The sequence below is a fragment of the Panicum virgatum genome, chromosome 2K (genome assembly GCF_016808335.1).
Source record: "Panicum virgatum strain AP13 chromosome 2K, P.virgatum_v5, whole genome shotgun sequence".
Lineage (NCBI taxonomy): Eukaryota > Viridiplantae > Streptophyta > Magnoliopsida > Poales > Poaceae > Panicum > Panicum virgatum.
Window position 1 is genome coordinate 5,755,075 of NC_053137.1, and position 16,216 is coordinate 5,771,290.

At 47.1% G+C, this 16,216-nt stretch overlaps 2 protein-coding genes and 1 long non-coding RNA gene across 6 annotated transcripts; 2 read left to right on the forward strand and 1 right to left on the reverse strand.

The window, feature by feature from the left end:
* Positions 1-1,046: 1,046 nt before the first annotated feature.
* On the forward strand, positions 1,047-6,605 carry LOC120663102 (casein kinase 1-like protein HD16). 3 transcript variants are annotated; one of them, XM_039942107.1, is made up of 17 exons: positions 1,047-1,208; positions 1,951-2,420; positions 3,160-3,285; positions 3,362-3,435; positions 3,522-3,591; positions 3,666-3,721; positions 3,811-3,882; positions 3,965-4,059; positions 4,189-4,252; positions 4,332-4,461; positions 4,544-4,759; positions 4,837-4,967; positions 5,162-5,336; positions 5,415-5,505; positions 5,710-5,867; positions 5,992-6,180; positions 6,313-6,605. In XM_039942107.1, the coding sequence occupies exons 2-17, from the start codon at positions 2,004-2,006 to the stop codon at positions 6,370-6,372; spliced, it is 2,124 nt and encodes a 707-aa protein (XP_039798041.1). In that variant the 5' UTR covers positions 1,047-1,208; positions 1,951-2,003; the 3' UTR covers positions 6,373-6,605. The 3 variants fall into 3 exon arrangements, with proteins under 3 accessions (XP_039798041.1, XP_039798043.1, XP_039798042.1); XM_039942109.1 differs by having other exon boundaries at positions 1,049-1,208; positions 1,959-2,420; XM_039942108.1 differs by lacking the exon at positions 1,047-1,208 and adding an exon at positions 1,688-1,849.
* A 379-nt stretch (positions 6,606-6,984) lies between these two features.
* LOC120663138 lies at positions 6,985-11,151 on the forward strand. Of its 2 annotated transcripts, none has more exons than XR_005670365.1 (4): positions 6,985-7,247; positions 9,531-9,823; positions 10,261-10,704; positions 10,803-11,151. It is a non-coding gene; the product is annotated as an uncharacterized LOC120663138 (long non-coding RNA). The 2 variants fall into 2 exon arrangements; XR_005670371.1 differs by lacking the exon at positions 6,985-7,247 and adding an exon at positions 7,270-8,883.
* Positions 11,152-11,554: 403 nt separating this feature from the next.
* On the reverse strand, positions 11,555-14,014 carry LOC120663154 (L-type lectin-domain containing receptor kinase SIT2-like). Its single transcript, XM_039942110.1, has one exon. It carries the CDS (start codon positions 13,905-13,907, stop codon positions 11,877-11,879), a length of 2,031 nt encoding a protein of 676 aa, XP_039798044.1. The 5' UTR covers positions 13,908-14,014; the 3' UTR covers positions 11,555-11,876.
* Between the last annotated feature and the right edge of the window lie 2,202 nt (positions 14,015-16,216).

Consider the following 16,216-nt stretch of genomic DNA (forward strand, 5'->3'; position numbering starts at 1 on the left):
TTAGAGGGGGGAACTTCAGCCGAAGTATAACCTTTTTTTCTATCCTGAGTTGTAAATTAGACGGGGAAACCTCAGTCGATGTTTATCTGTAGTTGGCAGTATTAAATGAATCTGAAGATTTTACTCACGCAATCGAGATTTTACGTCTGATGGATGCCAAAAAATTACCATGCCCTACCAACCAAAATTCTTAGATGACACATGCGCGCAGCGCAATTCATCCTCACCGATGGAGATCACCAGAATCTGCTACCGTGGGATTATGGGGTAAGGTTGCTGGGTGGGTCGATGACCGGCGACCTTAGAGGGAGAGGTGGGGCGGCGGCGGTCCGATGGCAAGGTCGGGTGTTGTGGGCGCCGCTAGTCGGGCCGGGAGAGGACAACCGGTGGCCTGTGTCGCCGACGGGGGGGGGGGGGGGGGGAGGATGCTGGATTTCAAAAGGGCGTGGTGGAGGCGGCGCGGGCTGTTGGTGGCTCGGTCACCGGCGGCCGCGAGAGAGGTTGTTGGGCGGTGGCAGGAGAGAGGAAGAAGAAAGAAGAAGAAAAGAAATGTGGAGAAAGAAGAAAGAAGAAGATATAGACGATGAAGAAGAACGGATAGCAGTGAACATGCACTCTCGAGTGGCCCCCGCCTAAAAAGCTTGCATTTAGCTTGATTTTTTCTTGATTTTTGCTTTGACTGTGGTTGTAACCGTGACACGATACAATTTCACGCTCAGAAATTTACGACCGGCCAAGTTTGACATGGGAAAAAAAATATTGGTCCCCGTATTCCGGGCTCCACAACTCGAGTCTTTTTCCTCCACGTCAATACACCCTGCCCATTATCCGCTGGCGGCTAGGAAAAGCCTTACCCTGACGGGCCGGCCCCATCCCCCAGCCTCACGCGCGGGCCCACCGGCCAGCCTCACGGCCCCCCGTCCCGGCGCCCACTCACTCCACTTCATGGGGACGCACCGCGCCGCGCGACCGCGCGACACGGCGCCGTCGCGTTCCAAACCCAAACGCGAGAGGGGGGGTGGGCCGCGCACAGCTGCCTCTGCCTTCCACAACAATCCCCGTGTGCCTTCCTGCCTTGCCTGCCTCGGCCCCCCGTTCTCCGCCGCCCCTCCCTCCCACCACCTCCTCGTCCCCCACGCGCGCGCGGCGCCCGAGGCGACGAATCCGGCCTCCGCGCTCCGTCCCCGTCCCCGCCGCCGGCCGCCGATGTAAGCGCCCGCACTCCCTCTCCCCGGCGCGGCCGATCTCGGCGCCTGCCGCGTCTGTTTTGTTCTTTTTTTTTGAATTTTTTTTCGGTCGCTGGGTGGCGTTCGGGGGCGCCGGTTCCCGCGCGATCGGCCGCCGCGGGGGCCGTCCATTCGCGGGAAATCGTGATCCGGCGAGGCGCGCGCGCGCCGATTCGGCCGCGCTCCGGCGGGGTCGGGGCCGTCGAGGCGCGGTCGCGGTCGCGGCGCGCGCGGGCGGTGGGATTTGGGTGGGAGTTTGGGTTCGGGGCGTCGGGATTCGGGGTTGGTTGCAGGGCGGTGGCGATTTGCTGCCCGATTGGCGGTAATTTGGTGTGCAAAGACGAGATTTTTTTTTTGCCCCCTGTCGGTTTCCAATCGACGTGGTGCGTCCGGCGACGGGGGTGGGTGGGATGCTTCCCTCCCTCTTCTTTTTTGGTGCCGATTGGGGCATTTGATTCCTCGACAAAGGGTGTGGTGGTGGGGGGAGCTGACCATCACCTGATGGCGATGAGGATCCAGCTCGGCTGATTCTCCCGTGCTTTTACCTTGTCTCCTTCCCCGGCCGTGCCCGATCTTAGTTTGATTTTTCGTTCTGGGATATTGTTAGATGAGTAGATGGAGAGGTTGTTAGATTTGATACTGATGTGTGTTCTTTGCAGTATTTGTTGTTCCTTCTTTTTTTGTATATTGATCGATGATTGTAAATCTGACTGTGCATGTGGAGATTGAAAGGAGCTCGGAGGGCTGGGACGCTGACCCGAGTTTTATGGGGAGAGGATGCCAGAGCTGCGAAGCAGTACTCGTCAAGCACGCCTGAGGTCTAAGAAGCTCGAAGACGCGCAGCCAGGAGAGCAGCCTGTGAAACCGGCGCCACCTGCTCCACAGAGAGCAGGAAAGCGTGCTCCTACTCGTGCTGCCAGGGGCAGAAAGGTTACTTCTGGGAGAAGAGCGCCCCAGGCACCAAAGCCTAAAAGAAAGGGGGTTGAGATTGTTGACTTAGAAGCTGATCCCGCTTGCGAAGATCCCCCTAAAGCTGTAGCTAGGCTGGAAGTTGCTGGTGCAGTTATAAAGAACCTTGGTTTGAACAAGGTTGCTGAGGTTGGTGCTAATAAAGGTCTGAAAATGGAAGGGGAAAGTGGGGAGAAGATTGTTGGGGCTGACGATGAATTTGCAGCTACACCTGTCCCAGAGAGGGTATTACTTGCTCTTTTGCATTTTATGTCCATAGACTGCCATTTGCCTTCCTTATCTCCTAGTTTTCTATCTGTTTGTAGCTCATCTAATTACATAAACAAACTGTTTTTTAAACTTTTATTGGATTGTCACTTGCTATGTTTAACAGAACAAAAAAGATAAAAATCCTATTGTTTTCCATGTTGCACTGCACGGGTATCCCATCTCTCATTTTAGTCCTTATGATTGTCTGAATGTCTATGTTATGATGGTTAAAGGAAATATTTCTGAATCTCATAAAATATGTGTTCGTGTTGTGGCTCAAAATAAGGGTTAGCCAATTAGTTAATAATCACAAAGGACTTTCTTATCAAACATTAGCAGGGCGAACACTCCCCATCCAGTATCTAGTTAGATGCTATCTGCAGTATATTTGCTGGCATAAAACATTCTTAATGTTCCAAAAGATGAGACCATTTAACACCAGGAAGGGCCAATCACACGCCTTACATTTCCAGGGATTGTTGCGAAAATGAAATATTTACTTCTGTATAACTACTATAGCTGTTCATAGCCTAGAAGTATATAGCTGTGGGCAAAATTCTTGTGGGGCAATAGTATATTCAAATGACAATTTAAAGCCTATCTTCTTTACATAAATCAGAAAAGACTGCTATACAATGGTTATACGTTGAACTTGGACATAATTTCTTTAATGCAGGAGTTTTTAGGATCTCCTAATCCTATTTCATTTCTGCAGGTTCAAGTAGGTAACTCGCCAGAGTATGTAACTGAGAGGAAATTAGGTAAAGGTGGTTTTGGTCAAGTCTATGTTGGACGACGGGTATCTGGTGGAACTGCTCGCACTGGCCCTGAGGCCTATGAGGTTTGCCACTTACACCTTGTATGGATTTTAAACATTTTTTCGAACATAAAACCAATCCATCGCAAATGTTTTGTAGGTTGCATTGAAATTTGAGCATCGGAACAGTAAAGGATGCAGTTATGGCCCACCATATGAGTGGCAAGTTTATAGGTATGTCACGTATCCCCCCATCTTTTATTTTTCACAGGACCATTTCTCTCTCTTTGAGCTTTCTGAATTTTGACATCGTTTACCAGTGCTCTCAATGGTTGCTATGGCATACCATCGGTCCACTACAAGGGTCGTCAGGGTGACTACTATATTCTCGTGGGTTCACTAATTATCATTCTAGATTTCTTTGCAGCTCAACAACTTTTATTCACTAATGTTTTCTTTTTTAGGTAATGGATATGCTTGGTCCCAGCCTTTGGGACGTGTGGAATTCAATGGGGCAGGCGTAAGTATCTTCCATTCATTATTTATGTTGTTACTCTTTTGCCCTTCATGTTTCAGTTTGCAGGCTAAATGATTCAACATCTTGAACAGGATGTCTGCGAATATGGCTGCCTGCATTGCCGTAGAGAGCATATCAATTCTTGAGAAGCTCCATTCTAAAGGGTGAGCTGAAATTATCCATATTTAACCAAACATCCTTAGATATATAACTGTTGATCTATGCTAAAAGACCCTGTTTTTCCAGGTTTGTGCATGGTGATGTGAAACCAGAGAATTTTCTGCTTGGTCAGGCTGGATCGCCTGATGATAAGAAGCTTTACCTTATCGATCTTGGTTTAGGTATGTATTAATCACATTGTCTTGATTTAAGTATTTACTTCCATGTTGCCGTAGTTTTTTTTACACTTGATATATTTTATTTGTGTTATTGTTTCCTCTTGACTGGATTTTGTCCTCTTGACTGTACAGCATCAAAGTGGAGGGAGGCAAATGGGAATCATGTTGAGTATGATCAAAGACCTGATGTCTTTAGGTTGGTTACATTCTCAACTCAGCAGTTTCCTTTTGTCATATGATCTTCCTTTACTTATCCTCATGTTTCTTTTTTGCAGGGGCACAGTTAGATATGCCAGTGTCCATGCCCATTTGGGGCGTACAGGTAGTAGGAGAGATGATTTGGAGTCACTGGCATACACCCTTATTTTCCTAATAAGAGGAAGATTGCCTTGGCAAGGTTATCAGGTATGCTTTTTATAATATGCCTTCTAATTCAACATATTGGTATTCTTCTGGAGCATACTTCAGCCTGTAACAATGTGTACAGGGAGATACCAAGAGTTTTCTTGTTTGCAAGAAAAAAATGGCTACTTCTCCAGAGATGCTTTGCTGTTTCTGTCCAGCTCCATTCAAACAGTTTCTTGAGATTGTCACAAATATGAAATTTGACGAAGAGCCAAATTATGCCAAGCTGATTTCACTTTTTGATGGTTTGATTGAATCACCTGCCTCGAGACCAATTAGAATTGATGGGGCTCTCAAGGTCTGTACTACTTATTTCCTACTTTCATATAATAGTCACACTTGTCCGTCCTTATCTCGTCTTTTCCTCTACTATAGGTTGGTCAGAAACGTGGAAGGTTGCTTGTAAATCTGGAAGAAGATGAGCAACCTAAAAAGAAGGTTAGATTAGGGAGCCCAGCAGCTCAATGGATTTCAGTTTATAATGCCAGGCGACCCATGAAGCAGAGGTAATTATAATAATTGAATAAGATGCTACAAGGCGTGATTAATTGATACTAGTTTAGTTATACTTGCTGCATTTCTCTTCTAAAAGCATGTATTCCGATCCTTTTTACCTAGCTTTGTAAAGTAAACATGATCATTAAGATGCGATGAAATAGTTGCTAACATTTATTGCCAACATTTGGTGGTTGTCTCTCAGGTACCATTATAACGTGGCTGACTCAAGGTTAAGTCAACATATAGAAAAGGGCAATGAGGATGGCCTGTACATTAGTTGTGTGGCTTCCTCAGCAAACCTCTGGGCTCTCATTATGGATGCAGGAACTGGTTTCTGTTCTCAAGTTTATGAGCTCTCACCAGTTTTTCTGCACAAGGTACAGTACTATCTGTTACAAGCATGACAATGCTGAATAAATGGTTTATTGCGGAAACCTAACTGTCTCTATATACAGGACTGGATAATGGAGCAGTGGGAGAAAAGTTATTACATAACAGCAATTGCTGGATTAACCAATGGAAGTTCATTAGTTGTCATGTCCAAAGGTATGAAGGTTACTATTTCTTGTTACTATTCATGCTTGTGGCTTGAACCTCCATTTTCTGACCATTTTACAATTAACTGTAAATATCCTAATATCTCTTTTGGGCCTTGCCTGTTAGCTTACATTTTTATCCTTGTGGCATTGCTTATAAATCATCAGGGCCAACTATTATATAGTTTTGGGTAATATATTTTCACTATTGCAGGAACTCCTTACACTCAGCAATCATACAAGGTTAGCGAATCATTCCCTTACAAGTGGATCAATAAAAAGTGGAAAGAAGGTTTCCATGTAACATCTATGGCCACCGCTGGAAATCGCTGGGGTGTGGTCATGTCAAGGAACTCAGGATATTCTAATCAGGTAACAACGATTGCTTGGCCATATGCATTTTTTGTTCCACATGCTTACCTATTTATATTCCTCTGAGCTTTTCCATTAACTGCTCGTGAATATTTACAAAGTATTTTCTTTTTGGAACTATCAGGTTGTAGAGTTGGATTTCTTGTACCCAAGCGAAGGCATCCATCGGCGATGGGAGACTGGTTACAGGATAACTTCCACAGCGGCCACCAATGACCAAGCTGCTTTCATCTTGAGCATGCCAAAGCGGAAGCCGATGGATGAGACACAGGAAACCCTTCGGACCTCAGCCTTCCCCAGTGGCCATGTGAAGGTACACCTGCAGTTCATCGCGACCCATGTGTTTATGGAACATCTTATTAGCATCGTGTCATACTTCATCTTTTGTTACCATAGTACCTTCTGGTTACCGTGGTGTGTGCTTACCGCGCCATGAACCTTGCAGGAGAAATGGGCGAAGAATCTCTACATAGCTTCGGTCTGCTACGGACGTACTGTGTGCTGACCGCTCATGTGGAGGTTGAAGCGTCGGTCATTTGTTCAGCATGGTGGCATGAGCTCCAAGAGATGTGAGATGTTCGTGGAACCCCAATCCCCATGGTAGAGAATTAGTAGATGTGAAGACGCGGTATGGTATCCTGCCGCAATTGTAAAGAAATGCTGTACCCGATGCCGGCCGTGAGACCTTTCCTCGCATGAAGCTAACGTATTTCGGCATGAAATTCACTGCTTTTGCCATGTGTCTGGGTCGAATTTTCTCCTTGATCGTCAGTAAAAAAAAATGCGCTTACATGTTTGATTGGTTTTTGAGAAAAACGTAGGACATGAATGGCCGTCGTCGTGCCCATCTTAGCACCCGATTGTTATTGACCTTTCGAAATAAAAGTGAATAAGTTGAATATTCTGCGGTGTAGGATAAGGCCTGGCCTAATCAGCTTTGGGCCGTGTTGCTGCTATACACCAGGTCCACCACCAAAAGAGAGTAACTGATGCTTATTGGGAAAAAAAAACAGAGAACCACTGGGCACTAATGGGCATTGGCAACGGTAGCGGCAACTTCTAGAAATAACGGATTCCTGAGGGGTTCAATGAAAAAAAATACAACGGATTCGTGCCAGCACCCTCCCCAACGGCCCAACCCCACCTCGCGGGCTCGCGGCATTTGCCTGGCCTCCGTCTCCATTCTCCGGCACCGGCAGGCGGCGAAACAGCGTCGGCGGAGAAGGGGGTGGCCGCCTATGAGCACCACGAGTGGAAGCCCGGGCACTCCCTCGAGGGGGTGGCCCTCCGCTCGAGGCCATAGCAGCGGAAGCCCGGGCACTCCGTCGAGGCGTCGCGCCTCCGCTCGAGGCCACAACGGCGGACGAGCGCTGGACTCTGGTATGCCGTATGCGTACTTCCCCTCCTCCGCTACTCTCCCCTTTGGTGATTGGGCTAGAAGTAATGTTAGCTAATATGTGAGGTTTAAAGCTCTAGAGTTACATGAAATTTTCGTCTGCGATCGTGCTAAGCGATAGTTTTGCCGGGCCTTCAGTTTTGAGCAGCGGTTAGGTTTCGTGACTCTGAATCGTGCTCGGAGGTTCGATCCTCCCGTGAGTCCGCAATGTCATAATTCCCTGGTGATTAAACCCTAGCCACCATCAACCAGTCCCAATTCGTAATCAGAATTTTGTTATTGCAAACAACTGCAACCGTCAACTGAGGATTGCTGTTGATAGGTGTCATTTCCTGTTTTCTGAGTCTCGATCCTCCCAGTGAGTCCGCAATGTTGCAATTCCCTGGTGATTAAGTCCTAGACACCATCAACTAGTCCCGATTTGTAATCAGAATTTTGTTATTCCAAATAACTGCAATTGCTACTCAGGATTGCTGTTAATACGTGTTTTCCTTCATTTCACATGCACATTTGAAAGTTATTTCAATCTGACACAGCCAAACTTGCGGTGCTAGACGCCTCTACCACTTTGTTTCTTATGTGAAGTTAACTCGTGAAGGCTTGCTAAAGTTTCTGTGTCCTCACTTAGCATATCAGGATTGTAAGCATATACAGGGAGAGTTCATGTTCCTCTTTGTTGTGAGCATAAAATTCCTGTTTTCTCTCGATTAATTTCAGTAAACCTGCAAAACAGTTTTCCATATATGTCAAATACAGCTACTGAATTTGAACAGCAATCCTCTAGTAATGTGTATTCACCAAGGTACAAGTTTCACCTTGTATCTCCTGTAAAATGGAGATTGAAGGAAATGCATTTTAAAGCTATGTAGTTGTCATATCTGAAACACGGTATTAGTTTGTTACCACTTAAGGAGATGAATTAAGATGATACTTTGACTTCATGCTTAACGAAATAGCAAACTAGATAAAGACACGGTAAAACGGGGCGATTAAGCCTAGGATCAGTGGCAATGTTATTGGGATCAAGTTTAAAAGGGGAATTATTTTGCTCCACCTTAGTAGCTCTGGCTCCTGCTGTTTCTACTTTCTAGTTATAGATGCTGTTGATTTTGAACTTTAGAACTCTAACAGTATTGTGTTGCAGGAACACAGTAAGATGGCAAATGGCAAGGAAATATCCTGGTTATCTTACAAAATGTGACAAGTAATTCTAGGTTAAAATAAATCCGCAAATTGTTCATATTTCCTTGTGGGATTGAATTGGAATTTGTAAAGGAGGGAAACTGCCACTAGGAGCTTGAAGGTCGGGGGGCACTGGAGCTTGAAGGTCATTGCCTTGTCATTTGTCTTCGTTGAGTCAGCGGTTTGCCAGTCAGACTATGGTTCATTCTTAGAGCCTGCTACCCCTCTCGGCACGTCCTCGCTTTCTTGGAATTGCACGTTAGGCATCATCATTGCTGCCAAAAGAATAGCTGAGGTTCACGAAATGCAGGCACACCACAAAGCCCAAGAGAGGAGGCGTGCCGCTGGCGCTGGAACTTCTCTAAGAGCGAGAGAGATGGTGTGGAGATGTAAGTCCATCTGGGCTAAGTAAGATGGAATGTATCCGGCCCATCCATGGTAGGGTACACTTGTAACTTGGACCATGGTCTAGTGGCCCTAGGCCGTTCCTCCTCCCCTCCCCTGCACAACTCTGAGTTGTAGATAGACTTGCTTACCAGTATTGTGCTGTGCAAGCATCAATGATATTTGCTATTGGTAGGCCATGGCTATTTTGTGTTCAATACAATGATGATTTCTTAAATATTCTGATCCTTAAATGTTCCGATCAGTTTTATAGCCTTAGGCCACGCAAAATGCATCTACCTGGGCTGGTTCTTAGAGGAAGTTACTGAATACTTGGGACACGGTAGAACCAGCAAGGGCTGCTGCAGGCGCTTGTGGGATGGAATCAGTACGTGACCGAGCTACGCTTGGAGATGAGCTGTGGACACCTGCAGTTGGGAGCTAGTTTAAATTTTGTTGTCAAAACTTGTCGTTGTGTTCTGTTGGTTGGTGCTTAAGCAGCCTCTTAAGTTCGGTAAACATCTTTAGCATTTGTAAGAAAACTTTTTGCACTGCATATCAGAATTCTTATGCAGGTTATTGATGATGAACCATTAACTATATCTCTTTAAGAGCATTTGCATTGTACATGCACTTATAGGTCTGGACATAATTTTTGCATCAATTCTTGCAATGATTGATCTTAACACTAATTTTTTCAGAAGCTAAGATGGAAGAGGAATCGTCTGTGCATGCCCAAAAGCAAATAGAGAAGATGAAGAGGGTTGCGGCACGCGCTTTAGACAGGGCCGTGGCACGCACTCGAGAGGCGGCGACACGTTCTCTGGATAAGGCAGCAGCTTATGCTGAAGGTGCAATTTCAGGATCCTTGAATGAGTCACTGCTTATGCCCCAGTCAACATGGAACTCAAATGTGACACCCACTCCGTCAAGCGCACCTACTCCGGCAATAGGTACAGATATGGGGGCGGTGACAAACCCACCTATGCCCAAGGTGAGTTAAGGTGGTTGAAGTTTGTTGATCGGTCCGTGTTTGGGACCTCCCAGACCTTTCTTAGCTGCCAACATTTTATCTCATAAATCTCATCTGCTACACACAATTAATCATCTGCATTGTGGTAACCCATGAAAGAAAGTAAATCAAAAAGATCAGCTAATAATGTTATTGTTACTTTCTACGTGAACATGAGCACTTAGTCTTATGAAGTTCCCCGTAAATGATTTCAATGAACAGAATTCCGCTACTTGACTTTCTTGTCTTTACTTCTTCTCTATGATCACAAAAGTCCTATCTGCTCTTTCCAAAGGACCATTTTTTTGTATTTGCCTATAGTATAAACCTTAACTGATTCATACAGGCTCATTTTTACAATCTGACCTTACTAGAGCTGTGATTGCTGCTTACATACTTATGTTTTTTAATATTAATAGGAAGAGGATGAAACTTGGAACAAGAGGCAAATAATGTACATACTCGTGCTTACTACTACAGTGGGTCTGGTGTTCTTGATCTATCCACTGTTGCCCCCGGTCTATGGTCGCTTGATCCTACTAACAGTAGCTGCAGTGTGGGGGTGTGGGCATTGTTGGCTTGCTTTGTGGTCTGGTCGGCAGTTCCAGATGTGAGAAGGATTGTAGCCGACAAGTGGGTTGGCTAATCTCCACATTGTTCGCACTATTCATGATTTACTATTTCTATCTTGTGTCTGTGCGTACCAATGGCACATCTGCTTCTGCACCCGCCCCTTCTTCATCACGCTTGGAGGGTGATCAGACATCTACTGACAGCAGCGATGAGTTCTGGTGGTCGGTGGCCTTTGGTGTGGTCGGTTCCTATCCTACGTGCTTGCAGGATACCTATGGGCTTGGTTTAGGGTAAAATATTTTGCCGAATTACTATTTATTTGAGTTTTTTTTAATTTCTGCTAGAATTTCATCACATCAACGTTCCCTTGTTTTGGTTCTGGATGCAGGGATGCTGGACCGGCGGCGACAGAGATAGGAGCCCCTAGCACACGCATCCATAGCATGCTATTTTGATTCGTATGTGCAGAAGTTGACAAGTATGCTGTGGGGGCAGTGACTAGCAGGACCAGCTGCGTGACTGTGTGGATTGATACATGAGTAGCTAGGATGTGTGCATACCATTGCATAGTGGTGGTTGATGTTGATAGAATGATACTACTCTGCTACCCAAGATTTTGGCTCCATTGTATGTTCTTCAGGTGAGGAGGCTGGCTATTTTAGTCCTTTGGTTGTAGTGGATATAACATGGCTTACACTTGTGCACTAGTACAGTTATGCTGTCGTTTTGGTTGCATATCCTAAGCTTGTTTTTTTCTCGCGTGATATGAAAAGCCTTGCTTGGTGATGGAACAAATCTGTCCGAGGAGGCCTGACGAGAGTGCCTCTTTCAAGTTTGCCTCCGCGCGTTGCGTACTTGCGTGCTGCTTTTGGTAGTTATTACTGATCTTAGCGATGACATATTGACATTTGCAATCAGAAGAAGTAAAATTATCTAAACAAATTGGCAGGAAGAAATTTAATGTGTTCCTCCTATAGTAGATCATAAATAAATGTCACCTTTTAACTGAGATACATATTACCGATAGTATACAGTTTAAATTAAACAACTAGAGATATCAAAACTCCCACGGTACATACTAAATATTATAGGTTCTAAATAGCAGGCTAAGAAGTTTAGCGACTGGACTCTGAAAACAGCTAATAGCGGGCTAAATAAGACTATAGCAGGGTGGCTAAATTACACATGAGTTCAAATAGCGGTACCATGTCTAAATAGCTATAGCGGAAGCTATAGCGGGAGATTTAAAACTTTACTAAATATGCATACATATTGAATATCATTCCATATTCTACAACACAGTAGGAAAAAGGAAAAATGATTTCCCTCTCTATTTAATTTCCTTTCAGTCAAATTAAGCTAGCTAGCCACATGTCCGGCCGGAGCTCTCATCATCTGACAGAAGTACCTACCATCGATCTGCATATGCACTGATTAACCGAGAGCGAGATACATAGGTACACTACCTTCCTCCAGAAAGACCTGTAATGGTGGTTGCCACCGAGGGGGACGTCTCGAGGACTTGGTCGACGTCTGTAATAGCAAGATAATCCGCTGAAAACTCCGGCAGCGGCAGGCCTCCGTCGAGGTGCTGCATGACCTGGCGCATGCCGGGCCTCGCGGCGGGCAGCGGATGCGAGCACAGCAAGCCAAGCTTGAGCACCAGCTCCGCCTCATGGGCCTCGCAATCCAGCAGCCTCGGGTCCATGGCGTCGGCGATGCAGCCGGTCGCCCAGATCTGGCGCACCCAGTCCAGGAGCACCAGCAGCTCGCCGCGCGCGTTTAGACCCACCGGCCGCCTGCCGCAGGCAACCTCGAGGACGAAGGCGCCGAAGGCGAACACATCCGTGGCCTTGGTGGCCTTGCCGAACCTCAGGAGCTCCGGGGCGAGGTACCCCCTCGTGCCGGCGACGTGCGTGGTGTGCGCGTCAGCGCCATGGTCGTGCAGCCTCGCGAGGCCGAAGTCGCCCAGCCGCCCGTTCATCTCCGCGTCCAGTAGCACGTTGCTTGCCTTGACGTCGCGGTGCAGGACGACCTGCTCCCAGTCCTCGTGGAGGTAGAGCAGACCCGAGGCGACGCCCTTGATGATGTGGAACCTCTGGGACCAGGCGAGCGCGTCGTGCTTCTGGCCGTGCAGGTACCTGTCCAAGCTGCCATTGGGCATGTGCTCGTAGACCAGGAGAAGCTCGTCATGTTTCTGACTCTGGCGGCAATAGCCAAACAGGCGCACCAGATTCCGGTGCCGCAGGCGGCCGAGGATGAGGATCTCCGCGGTAAATTGCGCGAGACCCTGCGCGGGCTCCGAGGTTATCCGCTTCACCGCGATGCGTTTGCCGGATCCGGCGTGTACTCCTCCGTAGACACGGCCGCAGCCTCCTTGCCCCAGCAGCTGCCGGCTGCTGAACCCGTCGGTAGCTTTGCGAAGGTCCCTGTATGAAAACCGGCGGGGCCCCAGCTCGGCCTCCCAGTCTTGACGCCTCTCTGCGCTCTTCTTGTTAGACCGCCATCGGAGCACAAGGCAAGCCGTCGCACCTGCCAACACTGACAGAGTTGCAGGCAGCCACCTGACGAGGTTCTTCGCCGTGCTCGCTCCTTGTATCTGCTGCACTCGCTTCAACGGCAGCTGTGAGTAGTCAAGTGGCGGAGCTGGTGCGGTGAGGTTGAAGCTCCATCCCAGAACTTGATGAGTGGCACCGTGCCTATCACCCGTGGCAGCGGAGAAGCCAACGTAAAGCTTGTTGGCCACAGAATCATCCGAGTAGTAGGACGGCAGGTGGTCCGACATGTTGACGGTGTAAGACAGAAGCGGTAGAGAAGGCTTGTTCATGGGGACGAGGGCCAGCGTGACGTTGAGCTCCATGGATTCGCCGTCGTAGTCCACCCACACCTGCATCGGGCTGCCGCTCGAAAGCCTCAGCCCCTCAAAGTTGGTTGAAATAAAGTAGTCGTCGTCTTCGGTGTAGCTGTAGCAGCCTGCTGGAGCAGAGAAGTTTGACACCATGCTGCTGACATCGATCCCAACATGGTTGTCGTCGATGTCTTTGAACTCCCCGTTGAAGACGGTGTCGAGCTCTACAGCAAAGAATTGCTGGTTTTGTTTGTAGTAATAAGGGCCACCAAGGCCAAGGTATGCCCCTGGAAAGCCGCGGGACGATAAATCCGGCCTCGCGGAGATCACAAGTGCCATCCCGTATCCGGAACGGCCCGAGGGGTTGGGCGTGATGGTGAAGACAAAAGTGGACGAGAAAGACACGGCCATGCCGTTCTCGCCGGTGAAGGGAACAGGGTTGGGATGGAAGCCATGACCAGTGATGTCAAAACTGTTGGTTGTGAGAGAAAGGATGCCATCTTGGGTGACGGAAGCTGCACCATCGAGGAGGAGCTTGCTGCCGGCGAATCCATTGTACAAGAATCCGAAGTCGTCAGCAGCAGCGCTATCGTTGAGGCAGACGATGATCAGTAGTAGGAGGCAGAGCAAGGTCGGACAGCTCATCTCCTCGACGATCTGCTTGCTGGGTTTTGATCTTCCTCTCTCTCGCTCTCTCTTTTTTTTTTTTCTGGGATTGGACCACTAGCTCGCTCGTTGGCAACAAACTGCAAGCATATATAATCCAACAACCATGATCTTTCTTCATAACAAACTTCACCGTTTGGTTTTCTAGCGCAACTAGCGCTACAAAAGGAATCTTGCATGGATGAAATAGTAAACGAAATTTATTTGCAAAACCTTTTTACAGATGGATATAATTTTACGCGATGAATCTAATAATCCTAATTAATTCATGATTGGCTACAATAATACTACAGTAATCATTTTTCAATTGTGCGGTCAAAGACCTCATTAGATTCGTCTCCCGAAGTAGCGCAGGGGTTGTAGAGTTAATTTTGTAAATTGCATTTATTTAATACTCGTAAGTAATAGTCAAAGTCAGCTACAGTACTGAAGTGTCCCCTCATAAGAGAAGACTTAAATGTGATACAAAGCACCAGTCCCAGGAAGCTGATGCCACATTTATTACATCAGATGGTTCAAAACCGTACAAACCTTGGAGGACACTCGATACAGATGATGATAATTATTAACCAAGCTACAACATAACACCAGACCGCAAACCACATAGGGTCTACTACGGGCTCAGAGTACTGCGACAGCGGAGGCATCTCAACGGGGCCGGTTCCACAGGCAAGGTTGGGTGTAGAACGATAACCCTACTCGGCGTCGTCTGGAACGAAGTCCGGGTCTTCTTCTGTAAAAAGTGAGAATGGGGTGAGTACGAACGTACTCAGCAAGTCCAACCACACCCACGGAGGGGTTAAATCAGAATAATATGCATAGGTAAATCAAGGATAAGGTTACGGTTTAATTTGCAGAAAAACAATATTTTAAGCAGGGGTTTATTTTAAAGAAAGACCCTTTTTGAAATCAGTTTTTGTAGCAACACGGAGTTCACGTCTTAAAACTGCTACCGGACTCCCCGTCCGTCGTAGCACACGGCACAACTGCCGGACACAATTCCAAAACAACTCACACCAGCCCATCCCAAGAAACACTAGTTGTGAGACCACACCGTAACTCGCCCAATACCGTGGGCACGGACTATTCGAATAGATTCTTAACTCTGCAGAGGTGTGCAACTTTACCCACAAGTAGGATGCCACAACTCGAACACCGTCGTGTCGGTGTAGATCCCAACATAGCCATTACCCACCATAGCTAAGCCTGACTAACCATCACGGGATGCACCAAGGGGTCATCGACCATTCACACAGGTATAACCGGGCATAAGTCACTCTGGGCTTATCCCTTTTCCTTAGTCACCCGTTGCTCTCAGCCCTCCTGATGGCCGTCACACCAACTAGTGGGACTTATGCTACGCCGTTGCCCATTCAACGGTCGAGTGGTTTGCACGAGAGTGGAGTTAGGTGAGACGTAACACCAACTCGGTCCTTAGACACGACAAGATGGACATCTCCCTTCCTTGCCCTGCCACACAGGCATAAGCACACCAATCGGCCATTCACGCAGAAATGCCGTCCATCCCGTCCGTACTCATCTTTCGAAAATCCACATTTTAACCCGCCCCACACACACTCATTTTCTTTATAAATCGAATAGTATTATGAGTAAAGTCCTAAGCATTCTAATATCGATTAACGTCCAAGCACAATCAGACATTAATCTAGGTAGTCAAGGAATGGTCATCACAAATCAAGGGGTGGCTATCCAACCGTGTTTTCATGCAAGCAAAACATATGCAATTTTATAAAACAGGCCATTCGGTTGTGTTCGTAAAAACTAGGACAGAAACATGCATCAAAGGATGGGATTGAACTTGCCGTCTTCGAAGCCTTCGGGGAAGTCCTGTCCTTCGGGCTCGGGGTCGTGGAACTGATCCTCGTTCCCTTGCTCGTAGAACTGCTCGCTAGCGGGCTCTCCTTCGTTCACACCGCGATCTATAGCACACACAACAAGCATCCAATCAGTACAAAGACCTATCGTTGAGCTCGAATCGGAAACACATAAAATATGGAGATAGAAGTAACATCTTTGAGTGGTTTCCTAAAGGCATGGCCAAGACTTAGTTATGAGAGGCGTGGTAAAATTTCGGGTTGATCAGAGGTCGTTTGCTACATGAAATGATGGGTTTTATAAGGGTTTGTGGGTCGGTTAAGGGGTCAGGGGCCTATTTGTAATTAATTCGGGAGAACCCGGGGCCTGTTTATGATTTCTAAGAATATTTGGGCTTATTAGAATAGTGTAGGGGTCTGGTTATTATTAAGTTTGAATAACGGAGGGTTTGT

Coding starts and splice junctions, on each gene's coding strand:
- LOC120663102 (XM_039942107.1), top strand. CDS start 2,004: ATGCCAGAGCTGCGAAGCAGTACTCGTCAAGCACGCCTGAGGTCTAAG. Junction 4,462..4,543: donor TGCCTTGGCAAGGTTATCAG/GTATGCTTTTTA, acceptor CAATGTGTACAG/GGAGATACCAAGAGTTTTCT. Junction 5,868..5,991: donor ACTCAGGATATTCTAATCAG/GTAACAACGATT, acceptor TGGAACTATCAG/GTTGTAGAGTTGGATTTCTT.
- LOC120663154 (XM_039942110.1), bottom strand. CDS start 13,907: ATGAGCTGTCCGACCTTGCTCTGCCTCCTACTACTGATCATCGTCTGC.